Here is a 21,155-nt window from a genome sequence, read left to right as displayed (position 1 = left end):
CAGTGCGGCAACTGATAGAGCTGGGGAAAGATAACGGATAGCTAATCCACTGCCTGGATCATCTGCTGTTGGGAGCTATGAGGAACAGAAAGTTGTGCAGGCGAAGATGGCCCTTACCCCTGCTGCACAATTCCTTCCAGAATATGGGATTTTGGGACAGTGATTTCTAATAATACTCAATAAGATGTTACTATAGCAACTATACGATGTGGTGAATAATTTCATGGGCTCAAATCCAAAATGCTGAAACTAAGATGGGTCTGAGCATTATTTAGGACTGCCTGTGAACTTCGGTCATGTGCATTCTATGCTGAAGTGATTGGACTTGAGAGGAAGTTAGGGAAGAAGATAAAAGGTGCTTCTCTGACTCTGAAGGGACCTGCAGCATGTTAGGTGCAGCTGGGGTAGGTAGGGAAAATAAAGGCCACCCTGCATGCGCCATGTTGCACGTGCTTCCATGAGGGACCCTGATGCACAGCATTTCCTTTTGATATTGAAAGCTTTCTGTAAACCAAGTCTGACATTTAGCTTCAGGTCAAATTAAATTGATTTGACCTAGAATGATTTTATTAGTTTGGTTTTGTGTTTCACTTAAAAAAAAAAAAATATAAATCATTAAAAAAAAAAAATTCAAAAAAATCTGTTACACCTCAGTTCCAGGCAGAATTACTTTCCCTTAATTTTATCTCTTGACAAACTGAAGAGTCTCTTATTTGCCCAGATTTCATCTGAAGTGCTAATGTACAAGAGGCAAAATTGGGCTATTGACAGTGGTGCCAGAAAAAAGACATCTGGAACCCCCTCCCAGGGCAGAGCTGGAGTTCATTCCCTGCTAAGGCCTATCCAGATGTGCTGTAATGGGGAGACACTATATGGGCACACCCTGTGCTCCCTATTCCACTCTTCTACCTTTTTCCATCAAGAAATACACCTTGACATGTAGCCTAATTTTATACCTTAACTTCAAGCCATGGCTCTTTTTCCTCCCATCCTCTAAGACTGTGACTAATTCCCTCCCTTCACTTATACTGGTACCTTGAGGGTATTTATAGACTGTGATTCTGTTCTCCCCCTCCCTTCCCCCTTCCATACAATGCAAATTTATCTCTGTTATTCCCTTCTCCAGATTGGTTGCAGGTGTCTTGCCCTCCAGTGCTTATGCCACCAGCATCTTCTATAGTGTCTCTGCATCTTTCTGTGCTTTTCCTAAATGAAGAAAACAAACCACAAAAATACCTGGCTCCTGGTTCATCTGTGCTGGAGGACAAGCTACAGATAAATAGTGGGAGTCTCCCTGCCCTGCCCGTCCTTGTATGGGACCTTCTTTTATTACATTGCAGGGTTAGTCCATGAACTCATTTCTTTTGCTGTCTGTTCGTGGGCTGCCTCTTGCCTCCTTTCACATCCTGCCTGGGTACTTAGTCATGCTCATTCTGCAAGCGCTGCACACACCCTTGCACTCAGGGCTTCTGCCCAAGGGGAATATGCTGCATCCCAGAGCATGATGTCATCTGCTGATGCATTTACACTACCCTGGCTGAGGTTTTTAATGCAATGAGTTATTAGTCAGTATCTGATACTGCATGTGAAGAACCCTCTCTAGGACATCTTATTGTCTTAGTTCCGTTGTTATCACTTTATCCATTTGACTGATTTCCTGTACGTACGTTATGAGTTGATCACCAGAGAGGACTGAATGCCGAAAATACAGGAGACAGTGAAGTTTCCCACACTCACTACTTTTCCTTTGCTTCGTAACACCAAACTTATAGACAAGAAGGCTATTAGATTTTTTGTTTTGTTTTTATTTTTTATAAGCACAGCCTAATGCTTAATCTTAGCTAGTAGTCATGCTCTTCCAAATGCCCTCTGGCTCATTCACTGTGGTAGACTCTCAAAATGGGCTCTTCCCAGAGGACATACTGTTTCACTCGCCCTGAAGTTTTCTGGACATCCCCTTCTGTCTTTGAAAACACAGCAGAAAAACTGCTTGCCATATTTGTTTTTTGTCTTTAGCCATGTTTATCATTTTGGCACAAATCTGTAGGTGAATCATCAGTATCTGCAGAGATGTCCTGTCCAGAATGTTATCTAGAAGCTGCTTTCCTCTCAGATGAAGCGCTGTACCTGGTGTATCTGCTGGGATGGAAAGGTCCTTGCTTGTGATCGTAGCTGCAAGTCTGACTGTTGCGTAGCTGTCTTCCAAAAGTAGCTCATGCTAGAGCCTGAAGCAGGAGAGCTGCTGTGCAGGTCATGTATTTATCCTGTCTCCCCAAGCAGGAGCACCTCTACTGATAGCATTTGAGAGTTACCTGTGTAACTACTCTTAAAAACCTTCAGTAGTTTAGGATCTGAAACCTCCCTGGGCTGAACAGGAAACTATTTCAGTGCTTTCTGCCTCTTCTAAGGTCAGGATGGCAGCAAAGTCAAGAGATTTTAAGATTTGGAGTCTTGGATGTTGGGGGAAGGGACATTCTTTGGAGGAAAGCAGACCTCCCTGTGATTGAAAAGCTAAGTTTCATTACAGCTTTTAATAGAAATCTTCCAGCAGATGTGGGTGAGGCAGTGGCATATGATAACCACTCCACAAGAACTGCTTCAGCAGCACCGTCAACACACAGATAGGTCAGGCAGAGGAGGAGAGCAAGGGGAGAGCTCTCCGCTCCTGCCTTTCACGGCAGCTTCCACAGTTACCTGGCAGCTGACCCTTCCTGTTCCTGTTTGTCAGAGACTCTGGGAAAGCTGCACGAGGCATCATGATCTGGGTAATTGTCCCCAGCTTTTCACTTGTGAAGCCAAACATCAGGCTGTGCTGCTGAATGCAGAGAGAAGTGCCCGTCAGAGAGGTTGGTCCTGGCGCTGCTGTCAAGCTGCTGCCCCCCTCCTGCTTTAATAACACACAATAATTCCAGCAAATGCTTGGTTGCAATCAAGGTTGCTCCACCACAACCTCAAAAGCTTTCTGTAGTGCAGCCTGTTTTTAGACAGCGCTGCTGTCTTTAAATCTGCAGAAGACTGTGATTTAGCCACCAACTCTGACTGCGGGGAGCTGGGTCCCCTTGCAAACAGCAGAGGCATGACTTTGCCTGGGCTTTCCTCCGCTCTTCCAGAAAAGTGGTGATCGGCAGCTGCCTGCCCTAGAGCAAAGCAATTGCCCCCATCCCTGCCCTGCTGGCTGCAGCAGGATGGAAGAGGGACAGAGCCAAAGATACCCATGTCCTAGGTTTCCTTATCCCGTAAAAGAGTGGGTGACTCTGCAGTGCTGCCCATGGGGCTGCCTATGTGGTGTGCATGTATAGAGGGGAGAGGAGCTGCTCCTTTCCTCCTATCTTGGGGGTATCCAGGAGTGAGGAGCTCGTGAGTAACATCCAAGGTGTCTGTGAAAGGTGCCCAAAGACAAGCCAGCCTGTTGACCAGGCCCCAGCTCACCACAGAGGTCCCACAGCACCCTTGCAAGCCTTCAGGCTTTGCAAATGAAAAGAGATGGAGAGCAGCTGAGTAAGGAAGGAGCAGGATCTTCTCCTGGGCTTTCAGGGAGGGGGACAGTCCAACCAACCTGTGTTGCTTGAAATCTTAATCATGCCTCTGCTCAAAGTACAGACTTCAGACTTGCTGGCTGGTCTCCTGGGTGGGTGAATAGTTTTCGTATCATGTACTCACAGTCAGAAGGTGGAGTGGCTTGTTTTATCGGTTCTTCACTAGAGTGAAGGGTGGGATAAGTCTCTAAAAATGTCCTTCAGGGAAGTGAGATGTCTGGGGAGGATGTTTCCTGTCTCTGCTTGGAGTAAACTCATCTTTTACAGGGGAAGAGACATAGCGGCAGGTAAATAAAGGAGAGACCTTGAAGGAAAGGACATTTATAGCATTAGTTATAGCACATATGGCCCAATCCTCCTTGAGCAGAAGTTGGAGCCAGCAGGTTGATGCTGATTTATGATTGCAGTGGCTCTGCCCCACATTCTGCGCTACTTTCAGAGGTTTAACTTTTACTATACTTTTGAAAACTTTTTGATTGACTTTCAGATGCACCCTTGGTGCCCCCATCTTCTAGAAATAGAGGGAAATCACTTAACATGCAAGTAAACCAAATTAGTGCTTGGATCAGAGCCTGCTGCCTCAGCAGAACCTCTGTGGTTTGTTAGTTTTGTGTGGGGTTGTTTTTTTTAATCTTTTCTGATGCTGCTCATATTTCCTTACTCCTCCTTGATGTTATATATTGTGGATCCTCCTCGATGCTATACAGGGTCTTTTCTCCTAATGTTTCTATTACTGCCAATAAAGGTGGTCACCAGGAGCCAGCCTATAGTGGTTCTCTGGCCTTCCTGGCACAGGTTGTGTTGTGATGGGAAAACCTTGGGTGAAAAGAGAGTTAGATGGCGATTTTTGAGCTCTGTCTCTTTGCCTGCGTCAGCCTCATGTCACCGTGTCCTCTCTGACCTAGATTTCCCTGCTGGTGCTTGGGCATTAGATTTGATTCTGATTTGTGGCCAGTAATGCCTTGTCTTCAGACTCTATTTGTTGGCTCCCAGGGCCTCATACTTCCTTCCCTGGTGACAGTTTTATGCAGGTGTAACTCTGGTGCCTTTGGTGGAGTCGCTCCTGATTTACCCCAGCCCTCAGTGCCTGGCAGCTGGTTTTCTCCCTGAATTACTGTGCCTGACACATCGCTGTAGGTGTTATGCATTGTCACAAAATTAATTTTCCTCCTGAGAGCCCTCAATGATTTCAGCTGAACTTCGTTGCAGTTGTCACTCTGTCTCCCTGGAAGATTCATGCTGCTGGGGTGGCTTCAACCTTGGGGGATGGGGAGCCAAGCTCAAGTGCAAGGCAACCCTTTCTTCCCCTCTTTCTCATTTTTTTAATAGCTGGATTTCCATGAGATGTTGCAATCGGATATGAGTGGCATAGAGAAAACTCATCAGTCCCTCCAGATGTGTATCAAACTCTCACTCAAAGACTTGTATTTCAGCAGAAGCCCTTCTCCAACTGGGCTTTTACTGTCCCTGGGCGTGGAAGAGCCTGAACCTGTAGGGCAATGATTTCTGTCCTGACTTTTTTTGCAGCATCAAAAGCAGCTGGTGTCGGCATTTCTCTCTTTTTCCAGGCTGAGTTTGAAACTGCAGCCATGCGGCTGCAGATTGCCTTACAGCAATCTTGTGAAGCTGAATTTATAAGTAACTGGAACCCAAAAAAGGTGGGGCTGGATGTGCAGCAGGTGCTTGTGGCAGAGCCCTGGGATGGAGACTAGGCAGGGGAAGAGGGTGTTTCTGCAGGGGGCATTGAAAGACAACCTGGTCTGAGTTTGAAGAGTGACCGACTGCTTTGTAGCAGTCTGGGGGTAAAAAAAGTGAATAGCTGAAGTTCCTAAATCATGTTTGAAATGGGATTTAGGTATTGTAGAACTTAAAGACAGATTTTGTGAGATTCTTTAGAGCACTAGACACTAAAGTGAGTTGGGCCCTGTTTCAAGTCATTCAAAAGCATGATTTAGGCGCTAATTCACTTAGCGCTTGGAGTATTTTTGTTGTGGGACTCAGTGGGGTTTGATCATTCCAGGGGAAATGTGACTACAGTCAAATAAGAATGAATGGTTCTCATAAGTGGGGTTTAATTATCCTTAGCAAAGTGCATTTGATAGCATTTTAGGCAGTACCTTAGTGTCGCTGAACCCTACTGACCAGTCATGTTTCTCCTGATGATACTATCACAGGAGTGAAAACCTGCTTTTTTCCTGAACCAGATTTTTGTTGAAACTTACTAAATATTTGTATCCTTTTCTGATAATTATGAAGATCTGCTGCAGCCACACTTCTAGCAGGAGCATTTGCAACTTTATGTGTGTTTTAAACCACTCTTGTGCTCCTCTCAAGGCTCTTTTTTCAGTGGTCATGATTTTTCATACTGTCTAGAGTACTGGGGAGAGTTGTTACAGACCTTATACCAGGGTTTTACTGCCAGGTCAAATTGGAGCTCTTGGAGACCATTAATTGAAGCAGAAAGCCTGGAGGGCATGTGGGGGAGGGAACTGCTGAATCATTTACTATGGGTTCACTTTGCACACTGGCTGGTTGGCTCTGGGGAACCTGCTGAGCATCTCCTGTCAGATGCTGTGAGCTCTGTGGATGTCCATGGGAGCTGAGGATATTCAGCATCACCAAACCAAGCTCCAGCTCCTCTGTTTGACTTGGCTTGGTCTGGGATGCACCACAACACCCACAGTGCCTACTCAGCAGCAGCAAAAAAGTGGACCCTGGTATTTTTTCGGAGCAGTGCTGGCAGGGAGACTATAGCTGTTGTGGTGCAGAGTCCGTGACAAAAAAAAAAAAGATGCTGTTAATAGCCTGCCGGGATGACGGTGCCGTCAGCACAGTGTATCCTGCGTTCCCCAGACTGGATCTGTCTTAATCTTATTAAAAGCTCATCAGTGTTCCCTACGCATCCCTCCTGCAGACAGGGCTGTAGCACCCAGCAGCTGAGCCAGGACCTGATCCGTGCCTGCCCAGTTTTTGGAAGAAACCAGAAGTCAGCTGGGGTAACAGAAGAAATCCCCAGGCAGGGTCTTGGGGCATAACATGAAGGTGACCTGACACTAGCTGCTGGGGGGAGCGTCTCAACCAGGCAGCCCCAAACCTGAAGCTTCAGTGAGTTGCTAAAGGATGGTCATCCTCAGCAGCCAAGGTTTTCTGGGGCCTGGGATCCCAGTTGAGCCCCACCCCTACATATATTTAGCACATGGAGGACCAAAATGGGGGAGCCCTGGAGCTGGAAGCTGCAATGCCTGTTTACACTAGACAGCTAAAGCACTGGGGCTGGAGGCTGTAGTAACTCATATCCTCTGCAAATTGACCTGGAGGAAGCATGTAATTAATTTGTTTGAGTTTAGGACTTGCTTTCCATCTCAGGCGGGATGAATCAGAAGTCACCCCAACGAAGTCAATGGGAGTAACTGGAGTGTAAAGAGAATTAAGCCTCGTTTTTCCACCCTGTCCTTTTGCCCTCCTACCTATGCAGGAGACAGCACCTGCCTCTCTGCATGGCAGCATTTCCTCTGGCTGCTGTGGGATCTCGAGGGGAAGGATGAATGAATAACTTGCACAGGTGATGCACTGACTCACTCCTGTCCCCAGGAGCTAAGGCGCAAAACTGTCAGCTGCTCTGAGACAGTGGGAAGCAACCTTCTTGCTGCTCTGAGTTTCCCCAACACGTTCAGGACCCGTGCAGAGAACCAGAGGGCAATAATATCAGAATAGGAGCATGTATCCTTCCGATACATCCAGTTTTCTATTGTGCAAATGAATCCCAAAATGACTTTTGGAGTATGGCCATTCATGTTTGTGAATGCTGTGAGTTGGGGAGTTATATCTTTCCCGCATTCAGGATCATGAGAGTTCTGGAGGAAAAGAAGTTGCTAACCTGTAAAGTGGGTTTGCAAATCCTGAGCTAAAACAAAGAGCACCATCTCCTGGCAGCTGGGAGTAGCTGGCACTGCTGCTAGGGATGCATGCCTAGCACAGTTCTCTTGCAAGCAGCTTGCTGCTCTCTGCATCTAACCTATAGCATCTGGAGGTAGGATAGCTCAGGGCTGACAGCTGGCTCTGGCTATTGAGAAAGGCTAATCCAGGGGAGACTGATAGCTGATTTAGTGGTGTTATCCACAGCAGGGTGATGCCTACACTTGGCATGAGGGGTCTCAGCTGTTTGTGTTTCAAGCTTTACTTGAGTTGACACACAAGTGCTCAAGTACTGTTGAGGTTTGCATGGATATTGATGTGTCTTGGGTTAGAAGATTCATGGAGAAGGGTCTTGCAAAATTGAGAGCATGGCTCTCAAGTGGTACACTCAAATACCCCTGGGCGTAGCCAGTCAACTTCGAAGCATTGTGTGATTTGGCATGGGGCTGAGAGATGCCTCTGCCACTCATGCCTTTGCCACTGCTGGGAGTGGTACTAGCAAAGGATGTTTGGAAATATGTGGAGCTTTCCTGAGGTTTGAGGTTGGACTTGAAATCAAGCAGAGAGGAAGAACCAGCTTGGTCTGGATCTAAGAATACAGGGTGTGCTTTGAATTTGGAGATAGACTTGGGACTGCTGGTCCATCTGGGTACTGTAAAGAGATGTGGAAAAGTGATAAAACACTGAACATCTGTATAAAGATGTATAAGACTACAGATGAGAACATAGTAAGGCAATATAATACGAGTTTTAAAAAGGAAGGTAACTGAGTTGGGAAACTAAAAAGAAACAACAAGACATCATGTATCAGGGTCAAATGAATAGGAAAAAGTCTTTCCCTTCTTTTTTTTCTTTTTAAGGATAAGTTAGGAATAAAAAGAAGCTAAGGTCAAGCACAGGCTTGTTGTTAGTGGCTGATGACAAAATTGTAAATTTGGTACAGAAAAGGCAGGACTGTTTCATAGCTACTTTTGTTGTGTATTTGGAAGAAAGCAGGAAGATGCATCTATCTGATCATCATGGATGAATGACAAAAATGAAGGGGAGGCTGGAATGTAAGCTGCTGATGTGGGGCTGGGAAACACGGTCTGTGCTGGTCGTCAGAGAGGACCCTGAGCTGTGGTTTGATCTCCAGATGCAGATGTTTAAGTGCTGGCAAGGTCTGGGCAATGGGACTCTCCTGCATCACTGTCAGGTGCAATGGGGGGCTATGATGGCTCCTTGGATTTAGACAGTCAGCCTTGCTATGAAATCAGCCTTTCCAGGGGAGAGGGTAATTCTAAAATAAAAAGCTTGGCAAAGCACTCAACCACCTCCTTGAGCCTTTAAGACAATATAGGATATCTTTTTAAGAACCAGGCTTTAGTGAGTGCTGAAGGGAAGTCACTGCATATCCCTGAGCTCTGCGATGCTGTCAGGGGTCTTGGATGAGAGCAAAATCGCTGTGCTGGAAAATGTTGTCGCTTAGTTTTGGCCTCTTTGTTATCTGAAATCTCTGGATAACACCTAAAGGGTATGGGGACCTGGGAGTGACACGTAGCCTGAGAGATCCTCTAACATCATTTGGGCCCAGTCAAACAAGAGTGCTCCCCTTGTTTATGGGACTTTGCTTGATATTATCTCTATTCCATAAATTGCCAAAGGTCAGGGACTGCCCAAACAGGACAAGGTGGACCCTGTCTCCAGGAGGCTGTGATCTGCATGGGCACGGGTGAGAGCTGGGGAGACCCTGCTCCTAGGAGCTAGCAGCCCTGCAGCACTTGGGGTAGCTGGTAATGACTCCTGAGGCTCCATATCCAAAGCAAAAGTCACAGCCAAATGTTTTAAAGACGGGAATTTGCTGGAAGTGGCTTGCTCACACTAGTCTGCTTTTGTCTGAAAAGGTTGCTGGAATCTTGATTTCTCCAGCTGCAACCAAAGATCATTCCTCTTCTGAGTGCAACTCCAGGCTGTAAAAATAGCATCATCTAATTAAAGATTAGTTCCCTCTCTCCTCTTCTGAAAAGTTAATAATTCTGACTGAATCACTGACACACAATAAATACTGAACCTCGTGTTGTGGGGTTGCCAGCTGTTCTGCAGAACTGAAATTTCATGTCCTTCTGTGTCAGTCTGTCTGTGCCATTGAAGGTCACCAGAGTTGCATGTGAAGATTAAGAAAGGCAGGTTAATGTGGAAACTGGTTATTTTATTGAAAATTGAACACAATATTCTGAGGTGATCAGTTTTAAGAAGACTGAGCATACTCTAGTTGGGGAAAAAAAAAATCAGTTTTATTGAAATTAGCTCTTTTTCTTGTCTATTATCCTCAGCTAAGTTTTTGTTTCTTCTTCCAGTGTGCTGCAGCAGTTCAGCTTGCATTGATCCAAACTGGGCTTCAGCTGCCTTTCTTAAATTAAGAGTTACTCTGCATGGAACCAGTGATTTCTAAATTATTTCCTGTGTCAATTGCTAAATAGCTCTAAATCCAACGCTGCAGGAGAGGATTTCTGGAGCATTCACTTACTTATTCTGAGGAAACAAAACAGTCATTTTCAATTTTTTTTTTCTTTACAGTTGATGAAAACACATGTAACTTGCTGAGCATCTCAGCTGTGCTTGAAATGATTGAATCAGACCCATTACTTCTTAGCTGGTCACAGGAAGTTAAATTATTTCCTGAGGGCTCCTATTACAAGAAAGCGTGAGTGCAGCTCTCAGGCACTGAATAGCTTTGCTTTACCTGAATTGGCAGGCAAGTTTTTGGGCGCGTTTGAGGGAAATCCAGATTAAAAAAACCAACCCTTTGTAACAAAGGTAAATTCAGACCTGATACTGCCATCCGTTACCAGTGCTATTCAAAGCTTCTCCTTCCCACGGATATTGAACTAAATAAACTTAAAGTCAGAGAGGGCATTGCTTAATCAGCAGGCTCTGAATACACCATTCTTCAGCAAAAACCCGCTCAGCTATTATAGGTTTCCATGTCTTTAATAGCCAGCCTAATAGCTGATAGATTCACACTTCGCAAATAAGAGGCAGTTTTACCAATGCCTTTAAATCATTCCCTGTGGAAATAGGGAGTTGTATTAAATCCTAGTAATTAGGCAATTTCACCTGTCTTCAGTGCTTTTGACTCTGTGGTTGCCTTGAGAGTTGGGATCCTTCTGTGTCCTGCTAATGTGAACTCTCTCTCTGCTCACACATGCACATGGACACACTCACACACCCTTTAACTCTTTGTCTTCTCCTGAACCCCAGTAACAAATGCATTTTCTGGTTTCATCATTATTTGCAAAACCACTGCAGAAAAAACGCGAATGTTTACGATCGACAGTGAGTCTATTTTAAATCAGCTCTTGTGCTAACGTCTGCTGCAGCATTGGTTTTGTACTATTGGGAAACATGAAGCGATATTTCTGATTATTTCAGGGTTATTTCTTCTTTCTGCTGAAGAATAACATAAAGAATAGGATCATGTTTTCCTCGACTCTCTGTATAACAGCAGCTGTCCTGTGAGATCTCCTAGCTTGCTATAACTCCTGCTATGAAGCACCTGACACAAATGCATTAGAAACCCTTTCACTGCTCTATTGATCAGCAGTACTAAGTGCTGCATGTGCATCTGGCTCACACATACTGTGGACAAAGCAGAAACGAAAGCTGCAAACGGCATCCATGAATATTGGTTTGAAGGCGACTTCAATGTCCTTTGACTATGTTTGTACTCCCTCTTTACTAGCAATCGTGGGATGTTTGTAGAAACGGAGTTTTTGCTCACTGATGGTGTTGTGATGGTGCATTTTTCATGAGCACCCAGAGCAGAAAATATTGCACAGCCGTCTTGAGCTGGTCCAAAGCCACTCAGAATCAATGGTACTTTTCTAGTGAATTCAGTGGGCTTTGGATCAGGCCCAGTAGGCACCGAGGAATCATCTAATGAAAGAGCAGCCCTGAAACCCCATGATTTAGACAGCCACTCACCCAGCACAAATAGTAAATTACAAACAGCAGATACTGGCAGCAACAGGCATGAATAGTCTGTAGTCAGCAATTCACAGCCTGAAATATGTTGGCATAAACAATGTATCAGATAATTCCAGCTAACCAACACATTTGTGAAAATCCAAGCCTGTTTATAGATAATTTTCAAAAAGGCAAGTTCAGCAAGAAAATGATTTGCAAGAAAAAGAGTCTATCCCTTTTTGCTTACTGATCATTTAGAAATGTTTTTTGGGTATCAGCTGTCCTTGCGAGGCACTGGATGATCTAAGGTAGGACCTGATGTGGGTGGTGGGCAGCCCAGCTTAGCCTTTATTCTGCCTTAGTTTCACTGTGGTTTTCTGCTTAGGCTCCGTTCTCACGTACCTTTGCTGACGAGACTGAGTCATTTGGAGCAGTGAGGACAAGAGCTGCCTGTAATGAGTTACAAAAGGATCTTGCAGCCCTGAGTTAGCTGGCAGGAAAATAGAAGGTGAAATTTAAAGTAGGTAAATGTAAGTTACATAGATGGAGGGGAAAAACCCTCCCAAATCCGTATGTGTAGGAAAAGTCTCCATAGTGACCCTCACGACTCTGAAACAAGATCTTGGCTTGATCATGAATATTTCTATGACAAGTTCAATGCAGTGCTCCGTAGCGGTGAGAAGAGCAAATTGAAGGCTGGGAATGATGATGACAATTTTTCACCTGCTAGCTACAGCACCCCTTGCTCTGTTCACAGGTGACTGCTGTGAATCCCTGGCCATGGGCTTTCAAGGTGTGGGGACGGAGCTGCTGTCAGCATCGTGTGTGCAGTAGCAGATTAGTGGCCCGGGCTGGTGGGGGACCGGCAGCACCCAAAATCAGTGAGGATGGACACACAGGAGCAGGTAGTGTAGGTAGGCTGAAAATCAAGGTGTAGCACAAAAGTGCTTTTTCCCTATGCTACCAGGTTTCCCCTTTTAAAAGGAGGAACATGCTGTTCCCACCTTAAAGGCAGCCCAGGAAAGAGAAGTTGCTTGCAAGTCACCATGGCACTGAGTGATGCAAAAGTACGGATGGGGGAAATGGTCATTCTGCCTTTGTGCAGGGCATGGGTTGTGCATGTCAAATCCAGCAAGGTTGTTCAGTAAAATAAAGCTTGCAGCTATGCACTGAACAGTGTTAAGGGGAAAAAAATTGCTTCAGTGCTCACTAAATGAGTCGCAGGTGCCTAATGCATGGAGGGCTGTGGGAAAAAATAGTTGCGATGGTATTTAGAGATGGTATTGTTATATATGTGCAAGGAGAAGGAAAATAACCAAATCCAAGTAGCTCAGGAGCTTTCACGCTGACATTTCCCAGCTTCTGGCTTTGCAGCTGCAGTAATGTCCCTTTAATATTATGGTTAAGTTTGCATTGTGTGCGGTAGCCCAGGGCACAACATGCAGGAAGCAGGTCAGGAGCCCTGCGTTACTTGCAGGGTGGTGATCCGAAGTCGGAGAAAGCCAGCCAGCCTCTGTGATGCAGCATGTGTCAGCTCACAAGTGGTTAACAGGCTATAGGTGCCCTGCTATAGGCACCAACTTCTACAGGCATCAGCTTTGTTTCTCCACATCCCAGCTCCCCCAGCCCCTATAAAAATTTGTTTCCCTACCTCCTGCCTCCCTCATGGGGGAATCTCGCTGTTCCCGTTGTCAAGCTATGCTTTATATTAATGCTGCAAATAGAGAGTGGCCGTCGTTTGTCATTTAATTAGCGAGATCCCCAGGAACTTAAAGCATGACAGAGGGAATTAGAGGCGGTGTATGAAAATGATGCATGGGCGTGGGCAGAGGTTTAACCACTTCCATGCTGGCATGCTTTGTAGATGATGCACACAGCATACGGCTTTCTGGGCATGTGGAAACCACTAAATGTGGATGTTTAGTCTCTGCCCTCGTGTTTCACAAATTTAGAGTGGTTACTGTTAAAAGAGAAAATGAAATCTAAAGCTGCCTACCAACTGTCCATCTCAATTTCTGTCCACCAGAATTTTTTTCTTAATGAAAAGTTTCATTTGGCTGAAACTCCTCCATTTCTCCGTATTAAAAAAAAAAAAAAAATCTTTTTGCTCAGGATTGTTTTTGTATTGGACATTAGATGTTTTTAAGGATATTGGATGGTGAGCCCCTGAGTCAGATTGTGAGGGAGGTTGTGGGATTGCCATCACTGGAGATTTTTATGCACAGGCTGGGCAAACGTTGGCTGGGAACTCTTAGCAGCTATGAGGATAGTTATAGCTATTTTAAGATACAACAGCAGCTGGAAGCCTCATCTGACAGATGTGCCACTATGTTGCCTAAAGGTATAGTAAGAGACAGTCCCAAAGAGCTTGTAAGCAAAGCCAAGCTTGGTGCACAAACCGAATCTAAAATCAGTGGGGAGTGAGTATGGCTTTGCAGAAGGATTGATGCATGCAGGCAATTGTCTCTTCACTGTGCGTCATTTTTGTGTCTTTGCTTTAGGTGTCGTGGCCTCATCGCACCTCTTTGACTACGGCTCCACCGCCAACGGGGGTGACAGCTCCTTCTACACCTCTCTGATCTCGGACGTCCACTACACCACCCCACGGGACTCCACCTATTTCACGGGCATTTATCAGCAGGAAAACAGTCCCATTCCCTGCTCAGGCAGCACAGAGGGTTTTAACACACTGGGGCATCCTGTTCAAGATGTGACTGGGTTTGAGTCCCGTGGCTTGTTTAGCTCAGATTCGGGAATAGAGATGACTCCTGCAGAGTCTACTGAAGTCGATAAAACCTTAGCAGATCCCATTAAAGTAGAAGCTTATAAATACATGGACATAAGTAGATCAGAAGAAATAAAATACCAAGAAAAACAAGACCTGGACTCTGAAGATGAGAGTCCAGGCCTTATCGATAAGTACCAGGGAATACCTACCAGGTCCAGCAATGCTGCTGAACCTCAGCGGACAGCTTCAGAGGACAGGAAGGCAGCCAAAGAGCAAGACCCACTTGAAGATACAAAGTCTAGAGAGCAGCATGGTGCCTCCATGGTTACAGCCCCTGTCAAGATCACACTCACTGAGATAGAAAGCGCCGGGGAAGCTGCCAGCAAAGAGTCGAGCCCAACTCAGCCAGAGACTGGCCTGAAGCCGAGCCACGAGGTGGTACCAACAGTGACAGTGTCGGAGCCAGAAGATGACAGCCCAGGGTCTGTCACGCCACCGTCCTCTGGCACAGGTACTGTTGGTGCAAGACACTATTTTTTTTGGTATTCAGGGATTGGTTGCAATTGTAGCCCTGCACATTGGAGAATTACTATGGGTTTGTGGGGTGGGTCTAAGGGGGTGCGAGCAGACATTAAGGGGTCTCCATGGTTGGAGGTGTTTCTGCTCTGCTCAGGCATCACTTTGCATTGCTGAACTGAAGGGGGATGCGAGCCGTGCTGTCCATCACTAACACCCCAGCCAGGTCACGCTGCCCTTTCTGTATGAAAAGAGCAGAAGACAGGGCTGGGGATTGGGGATCCACAGAAATAAGTTGCCGAGAGCCGCTCATGAGCAGGGCTGGAGTCAGATCCAGGCTTGCTGCGCCCAGTCCCCACAGGGATCTCTCCTTCAGGGGAGGTTGTGAGCTGGCGGGTGTCACTGGGGGCATCATCAGCCAGGCAACGGTTTGGACTGGATCTCAGTGATTTTGGGGTCTCTTGGTCACCCTGGCTGGCCACACTCCCCAGAGGAAATAAGGTGTGTGAGACGAGGGTGCTGCAAATGTCTGGGTTCAATTTTTAAATTTTAATGGCTGTTTTAACACCTCTTCGCTCTTGCAGAGAATAAGGTTAAATTGTTAAAAGTAAGTGCTGTTCTCAAGTGAAAGTGCTGCTTTTAGAAAGTGCTGAGGAGGGAAATGCTGTCACATCATTTACAAAAGGGACTGGAGGGACAAAGGGCCAGTCTCTTTTAAAGGCTACTGATTTCTTTTGGGGCAGCACCAAAATCCCACATTTATACATTTTCTTATTGTATGATTACTGGAGTAGTAGATAATATCTATTCCTAATTTTCCCTATTATACACTGCTTAAATATGAAAATAGTGTAGTGTTTTAAAAAGGAATAAAGTTCTGTGACAAAAACAGAATTTTCAGACTTGAAATTAAATTTCAACATTCTGGATCAAAACCGTTTGACAATGAACATTTGACAATGAACATCCCCAAGCTGAAATTTCCATTGCTTTGATGGCATCTAGAAGCATTTAAAAATCAGCTGGCATTTCCTTAAAATGGCAGTCTGGGATTTCCACCCACACTAATACCTACCCTTAGAGAAATACCTACTTCCTATCTAAAATTGAGTGTGCATTTGTACACTTTCACACACACACACAAAAAATACAGAAAGAGTCCACCACGGCTGTGAGTTTAACCTGCCTGCATCAGCCAGAAACTTTAGATAACAGACTTTAGAGTCCCATTTTTCTTCTTTTATTTGACTGTGTGACATCACACACTACTTCTGAGGCATACTGTTTTTTATGGATTTACACTTTTTGCACTACAAGGTAATTAAGAACTTCAAGCACTAATTGTTATTTATTCAGTCCTTGTTGACTGTTCAAGGCTGGCTCCTTGACACTTGATAACCGTATCCCATCAAAACAGCTGAATAGTGCATGGCTGAGCCTCATGGCTGCTGCCTTACTGGGAGGCACTGGTGTGGCCAGCATGATTGCCAGCACAGAAATGTTCCTCTGCATGGGCAAAGCTGATGCACAGCACTGCTCAAACAGTCCTGGGAGGTCCCACGAACTTGCATCAGGGTGCTGGTAAGCCAGAAGCACTGTTTATCTATCGCATCAGCAAGCATCTTCTTTTAGGGGCTGGCTCCCGCAGGGTGTTTTTTCAGATTTCCCCCCTTTCCCACAGCCGGGGACATTCTGCGCCCAGGCTCCACTTTCATAAGCGAGGAAGAAATGTAAAACCTGCCCTCACTATTTCTACCCAGTGACCCAGCAAAGTCGTCGCTCCTAGATACCCCTCAAGCATCCTGGCGAAGCCCCTGGTTCCCCCCTGCTTGGATCAGGGCTTTTGAAAATGGTTTGCTTTTAATTATTGGCCATCATCTTTCTGGGGAAGGAAGACGTGGTCTGTTCATATGCTGTGCTGGTACTGAAAGACAGTGGGTATTTATATGCTTCCCTGTGCCAGTGGTAAATATGACACCCTGCTGCTGGCCACAAAGGACTTCTTTGTTTGCAAAGTAAATGACGAGGCTGAGAGTTACAAACTGCCAGCACGGGTAGAAGTGAGGTGAAGTTGAGGGACTGCGCGTTGCTGCGCTATGAGGGCTGGTGGTCACATGCCTGTTTGGATGCGTGCCGGATTAAGTCATTGCTCAGGGAGAAAATGCTTACATACGGTAATGCAGGAGAGTGGCACAGCTCATGCGGGCTTCCTGCAGCTGGAGGAAAACGATGCACAGGCTCCTGCTGTGTGCGGCCGATGCAACAGAAACTTCCCAGCATCTGGACAGGAGTGTGTCATAACAGTCCCAAATACCTTAATCCTGTCTGCAGCCATACTTGGGGTTACAGAAGGACTTTCTCATGTGAGATGGGTGTGTTACAAGAGAGTTGTTTGTTGGAGGAGCTGCAGACATGCCAACAATATGTGCTCAAAACTGTTGATGACGTGTATTGGCAGATGCACAAACCAAAACTGCTTGGAGGGGTGTGGGGAGGTTGTTCTTCTTGCCCATCTCCCAGCAGGATGCCATAGCTCGGGTGCTATCATTAAAACCTCCCCGTTTACCTGATTCATCTTGGGGAAGGCATATGATCAGGAGGAAATCAGCTACGCTATCGCCATGAGAAATTAAGTCTGGAAATAGCCAGAAATAGTGGTTTTGTCCCAGATCATATCTGATACCATCTCTTTCCCACCCTTTGTTGTAGAGGAGCTTCCAGAGGTGGCCAATGCAGCTGGGCGGGTGCGGGGGGCCGATGCCAGTGGCTGCACCTGAAGCAGCGCTGGGCTGGAGGCAAATACCCGCTGGGAGCGGGTGCAGGTCAGCTCAGGGCTCCCCACACCTGCAACCAAGGGGCTGGAAACACCCCCTGCTCCGCTGTGGTCCCCAGGTGTGCAGAAACAGGCGGTGTCCTGCTATGGGCCTCTTTATCGGCATCAGCAGGAGGAAACTTGAGGGTTTCTTTTCCTGATGGCTTTCTTGAACCCTCACCGCCTGCAATGCCACTTAGTGACCCTGTCATGTTAATAATGGTATAAAATCAGTGAATGAGCACTCAAGAGTCCAGGAGACACATTTCCGTGTGTGCTTGACAGCTGTTCCAATGTGACTGGGGAATTCATCCTTTTTTCCCCCCAAAAGGGAGGGTCTTGTGTGTGGATGGCAGCGATCTCTGGGTCAGTGAAGTGCAGGGTGGAATCCGGCGATCAGGAGGCGGCGGTGGCCAGGCACTGGCAGGGGATCGGGTGCAGACTGCTGCTGTCGTCCCCCTTGGTACAGACAGGCTCGGGTGGCCCGGCTGGCCTTGCTGCCAATGCGTGAGGTGCGGTCTGGGTTTGAGGCTGGCTGATGCTCTGTGAATGATAAAGTGAAGCCTGTTCCGCATGCAGTAACTCGAGACAGCTGCTGATGCACCTCACGCTGCCTCCGTCACCTCTTATTGTGAACGCTTTACATGCAATTTTACTTTCTTTGTTATTTCATTACAAATTCCCACGTGGTAAAGGAATATACAGGGAGGCAGAACAGGTGGGAAGTCTGGTCCTGCATTCCCTTCTAGGACGGGATGTGGGCTCCTTGCTAATCCTGGGTGACCAGCCAGCCTTTTCAACTGCTCATTTTCACTCTCTGAGCATATCTTCTTCCAGTGTGAGCCAGAAAATGCAGAGAATTTTTTTGTTTCAAATTTTGGGTGACGAGTTGGACAATTGTTATTTTGGTTAACGTAGTTCTTAATGATATTAAGAATTACAGTAAAAAAATGAGTTTCATTCTTAGAACCAACTGAGATAAAAGCAAACACAATTCACCACCCACGTCCCTGCAAAAAAAAAAAAAAAAAAAAAAAAAAAAATCTGAGAAAAGTTTCTGATCTGAAACTTTTCACAGCTGAAAGTTAAAGTTTGACAAAATTACTAGTAACTACACATGGGTTATTATGATCAGCAGTGCCAGGAACACAGCAGCCCTGTGTGTGTGTTAGTCCCCAGAACAGACCCATATCCATTGGTGACAGTCAGATGCTGTCATGTGTGGCCTGAGCCCACGTTCGTCATGAATGGTGATTTTTCCTGGTGAAAACCATATTGCTGAGCCACTGGCCAAGCACTGACCAGCATTGCCTTGTGCCTCAGCTTTTTGCGCAGTAAATGATGCTAACGATACCTCTTTTGTAAGGAATGTGCATGGGAAACGCTCTGTAAGGACAAGCTGTTATTATTGTTAGTCATCCCAGACTGGGAGACTTTCTGCCTGTGTTACCAGACCTGTTAGAGGGATCCATGCTGGTGTGAAATCTATCGTATTTGTTGCCTAAACAGCCAGAAAATCTCATTCTTAACAATTTTTTTCTTTATATTCCCCCTTTCTTTCTGGGTGGCAGAACCGTCTGGCTCAGAGTCACAGGGCAAAGGCAGCCTGTCAGAGGATGAACTCATCAGTGCCATCAAGGAAGCAAAAAGCTTTTCCTTTGAGACCCCGGAGGTGCAGCGGTCGCCAGTCCTTTCCGCTGAGAAGAGAGACCAGCGGGTCAAACCTGGGCGCCCCGCTGCCTCCTCACCCCTGGATAACGAAGCCAGCAGCGCCGAGTCGGGGGACTCAGAGATTGAGCTGGTCTCGGAGGACCCGCTGGCTGCCGAGGAGGTGCTGCACTCCAACTACATGACCTTCAGCCACATTGGAGGGCCCCCTCCGTCACCCGCCTCCCCCTCCATCCAGTACAGCATCCTGCGGGAGGAGCGGGAGGCAGAGCTCGACAGCGAGCTCATCATCGAGTCCTGTGATGCCTCGTCAGCCTCTGAAGAGAGCCCAAAGAGGGAGCAGGACTCCCCTCTGATGAAGCCCATGGTCATGGACATTATCAAGGAAGAGAACGGCTCGCGCACTGACGCCTCAGACTATGAAGCAGGTAAAACGACAGAGAGCAGGATGAACAGGGAAAACCTAGCAGAGTCCGCTTCCTACCTGAAATGCTCATTCGTTGCACCAAAAGCAGGTGCTGAGCCCCCGACCTCCGCTGTCAGCACTGAGGAGCTGAAGGAAAGAATAATCCTGAAGAAACCCATTGAAGAAACTGTTGTTAACCAAAGTAAAGTGTCTTCCAAGGACTCTGGCAAAATAAGTCCCTTGGCTTCGCCCCTACTGCCGTTTTTAAATAAGCAGAAAGGTAAATGCAGATGTTTATGTTGTTTTTTGCAGTGCTGCTGAGAAGGGGGAGGAGGGAGAAATGCCTGTTCCTTGTAGGGGAGATGTTAGTAGTGCCAAGCAGGGGGAGCTACTGGCACTGGATAGCCTCAGCTGGAAGCTGGTCACGCCTGTGACAATGCACACATCATGTCTGTCCTTCCCATCGTCTTTTTCTCCTTTTCATTTCCCTTAGGAAAAAAAATACCAGCAACAATAATTTTTAGGCTTAAGCATATAGGTTCTGGATGAAGCAGTAACCCCAGTAACAAGGAACATGTGGACGAGGCATTGTGGGACATGGTTTAGTGGGCATGGTGGTGTTAGTTGATGGTTGGACTTGATGATCTTACAGGTCTTTTCCAACCTTAGTAGTGATTCTGTGATAAGGCTGATTTGTATATTGGGCATCTGGAGGACAAAGAGGAACATGGTCACTGCACACTGACACTGCCAGGGGTCCCTGCAGCCTGTAACCGGCTTAGTTCACAAGGCGCACAAGAGAAAAAGGCATTTCATTCTTTGCAAGATGCCAGCTCTAAATAGCCAGGACCTTTGTGTGCCTCTGGCTTTGTAGGCTGGCGTGGGAGGGAGAGACTCTGGGGCTGCCCCGTGCCTGCCCTGCTCCCCCTTTTCCGTCTCCCCTGGCTGGGCTGGGGGACAGTGGTTGTCCACAGCTCTCCTGTTGGATGAGGGTTTGCAATTCAGAGAGCTGCTGCTTCCTTGCAAACAGCTGGATAGAGATGGAGGGGGGCCCAGCCCCATCCCTGCTGCTTAGAGAGCATCTTTTTCCTCTGTCCACGTTTGTGCAGACATTTGACCACACAATGGCCTGGAGATGTGGCAGACACGTTTAAGTGTCACACTTTTACAACTGATTTATCTAGCACTGTGAAGCCAAGCATGCAAGTCTAATAAGGAAACAGCCCGAACTTGCACGATGTGCTGACAGCTGCAAGATCTGCAGTGCAATTAAATAATGTTAATACTGATATTCTTACTGGTAATGAAATAATGACATTAATAGGCTGAATAAGAAACATATGATTATTGCTCTTAAGGATGTTTTCCTGCCAGATTCTCAGAGCTTGCAACGTCACGCTGTGCATCTCTTAGCTCTCTCATGGGTAGAATGAGCTCCAACCCTTTCTCTCTCTCTTCCCAAATTCCCCTTTTGTAGGACTTGCCCCAGGCCCTGCCCAAATTCTAGAAGCTGCGGAGCTGACTGAATTTACCTTACACACCCTTACTGCAGTGTCCGGCGTTGGGCCTTTACAACCACACTGTGTTCTATCTGCTGTTCTGGGCAAATGACTCACAATTTGGTCTTGG

The 21,155-nt window shown here is 46.5% G+C and overlaps 1 protein-coding gene across 1 annotated transcript in view; it reads left to right on the top strand.

Annotated features, from left to right (window-relative positions):
• The window catches only part of RTN1 (reticulon 1), a 120,940-nt gene that overhangs the window by 52,692 nt on the left and 47,093 nt on the right, over window positions 1-21,155 (top strand). The window contains exons 2-3 of the mRNA XM_059819738.1: window positions 13,898-14,635; window positions 19,024-19,806. Coding sequence (XP_059675721.1) covers window positions 13,898-14,635; window positions 19,024-19,806 — 1,521 coding nt within the window. The remainder of the gene's footprint in view (window positions 1-13,897; window positions 14,636-19,023; window positions 19,807-21,155) is intronic.

Source organism: Gavia stellata, chromosome 7 (assembly GCF_030936135.1).
Source record: "Gavia stellata isolate bGavSte3 chromosome 7, bGavSte3.hap2, whole genome shotgun sequence".
In the NCBI taxonomy this organism is placed as follows: domain Eukaryota; kingdom Metazoa; phylum Chordata; class Aves; order Gaviiformes; family Gaviidae; genus Gavia; species Gavia stellata.
The sequence above is the reverse complement of the archived record's forward strand: the minus strand, read 5'-3'. Positions and strand labels throughout refer to the sequence as shown.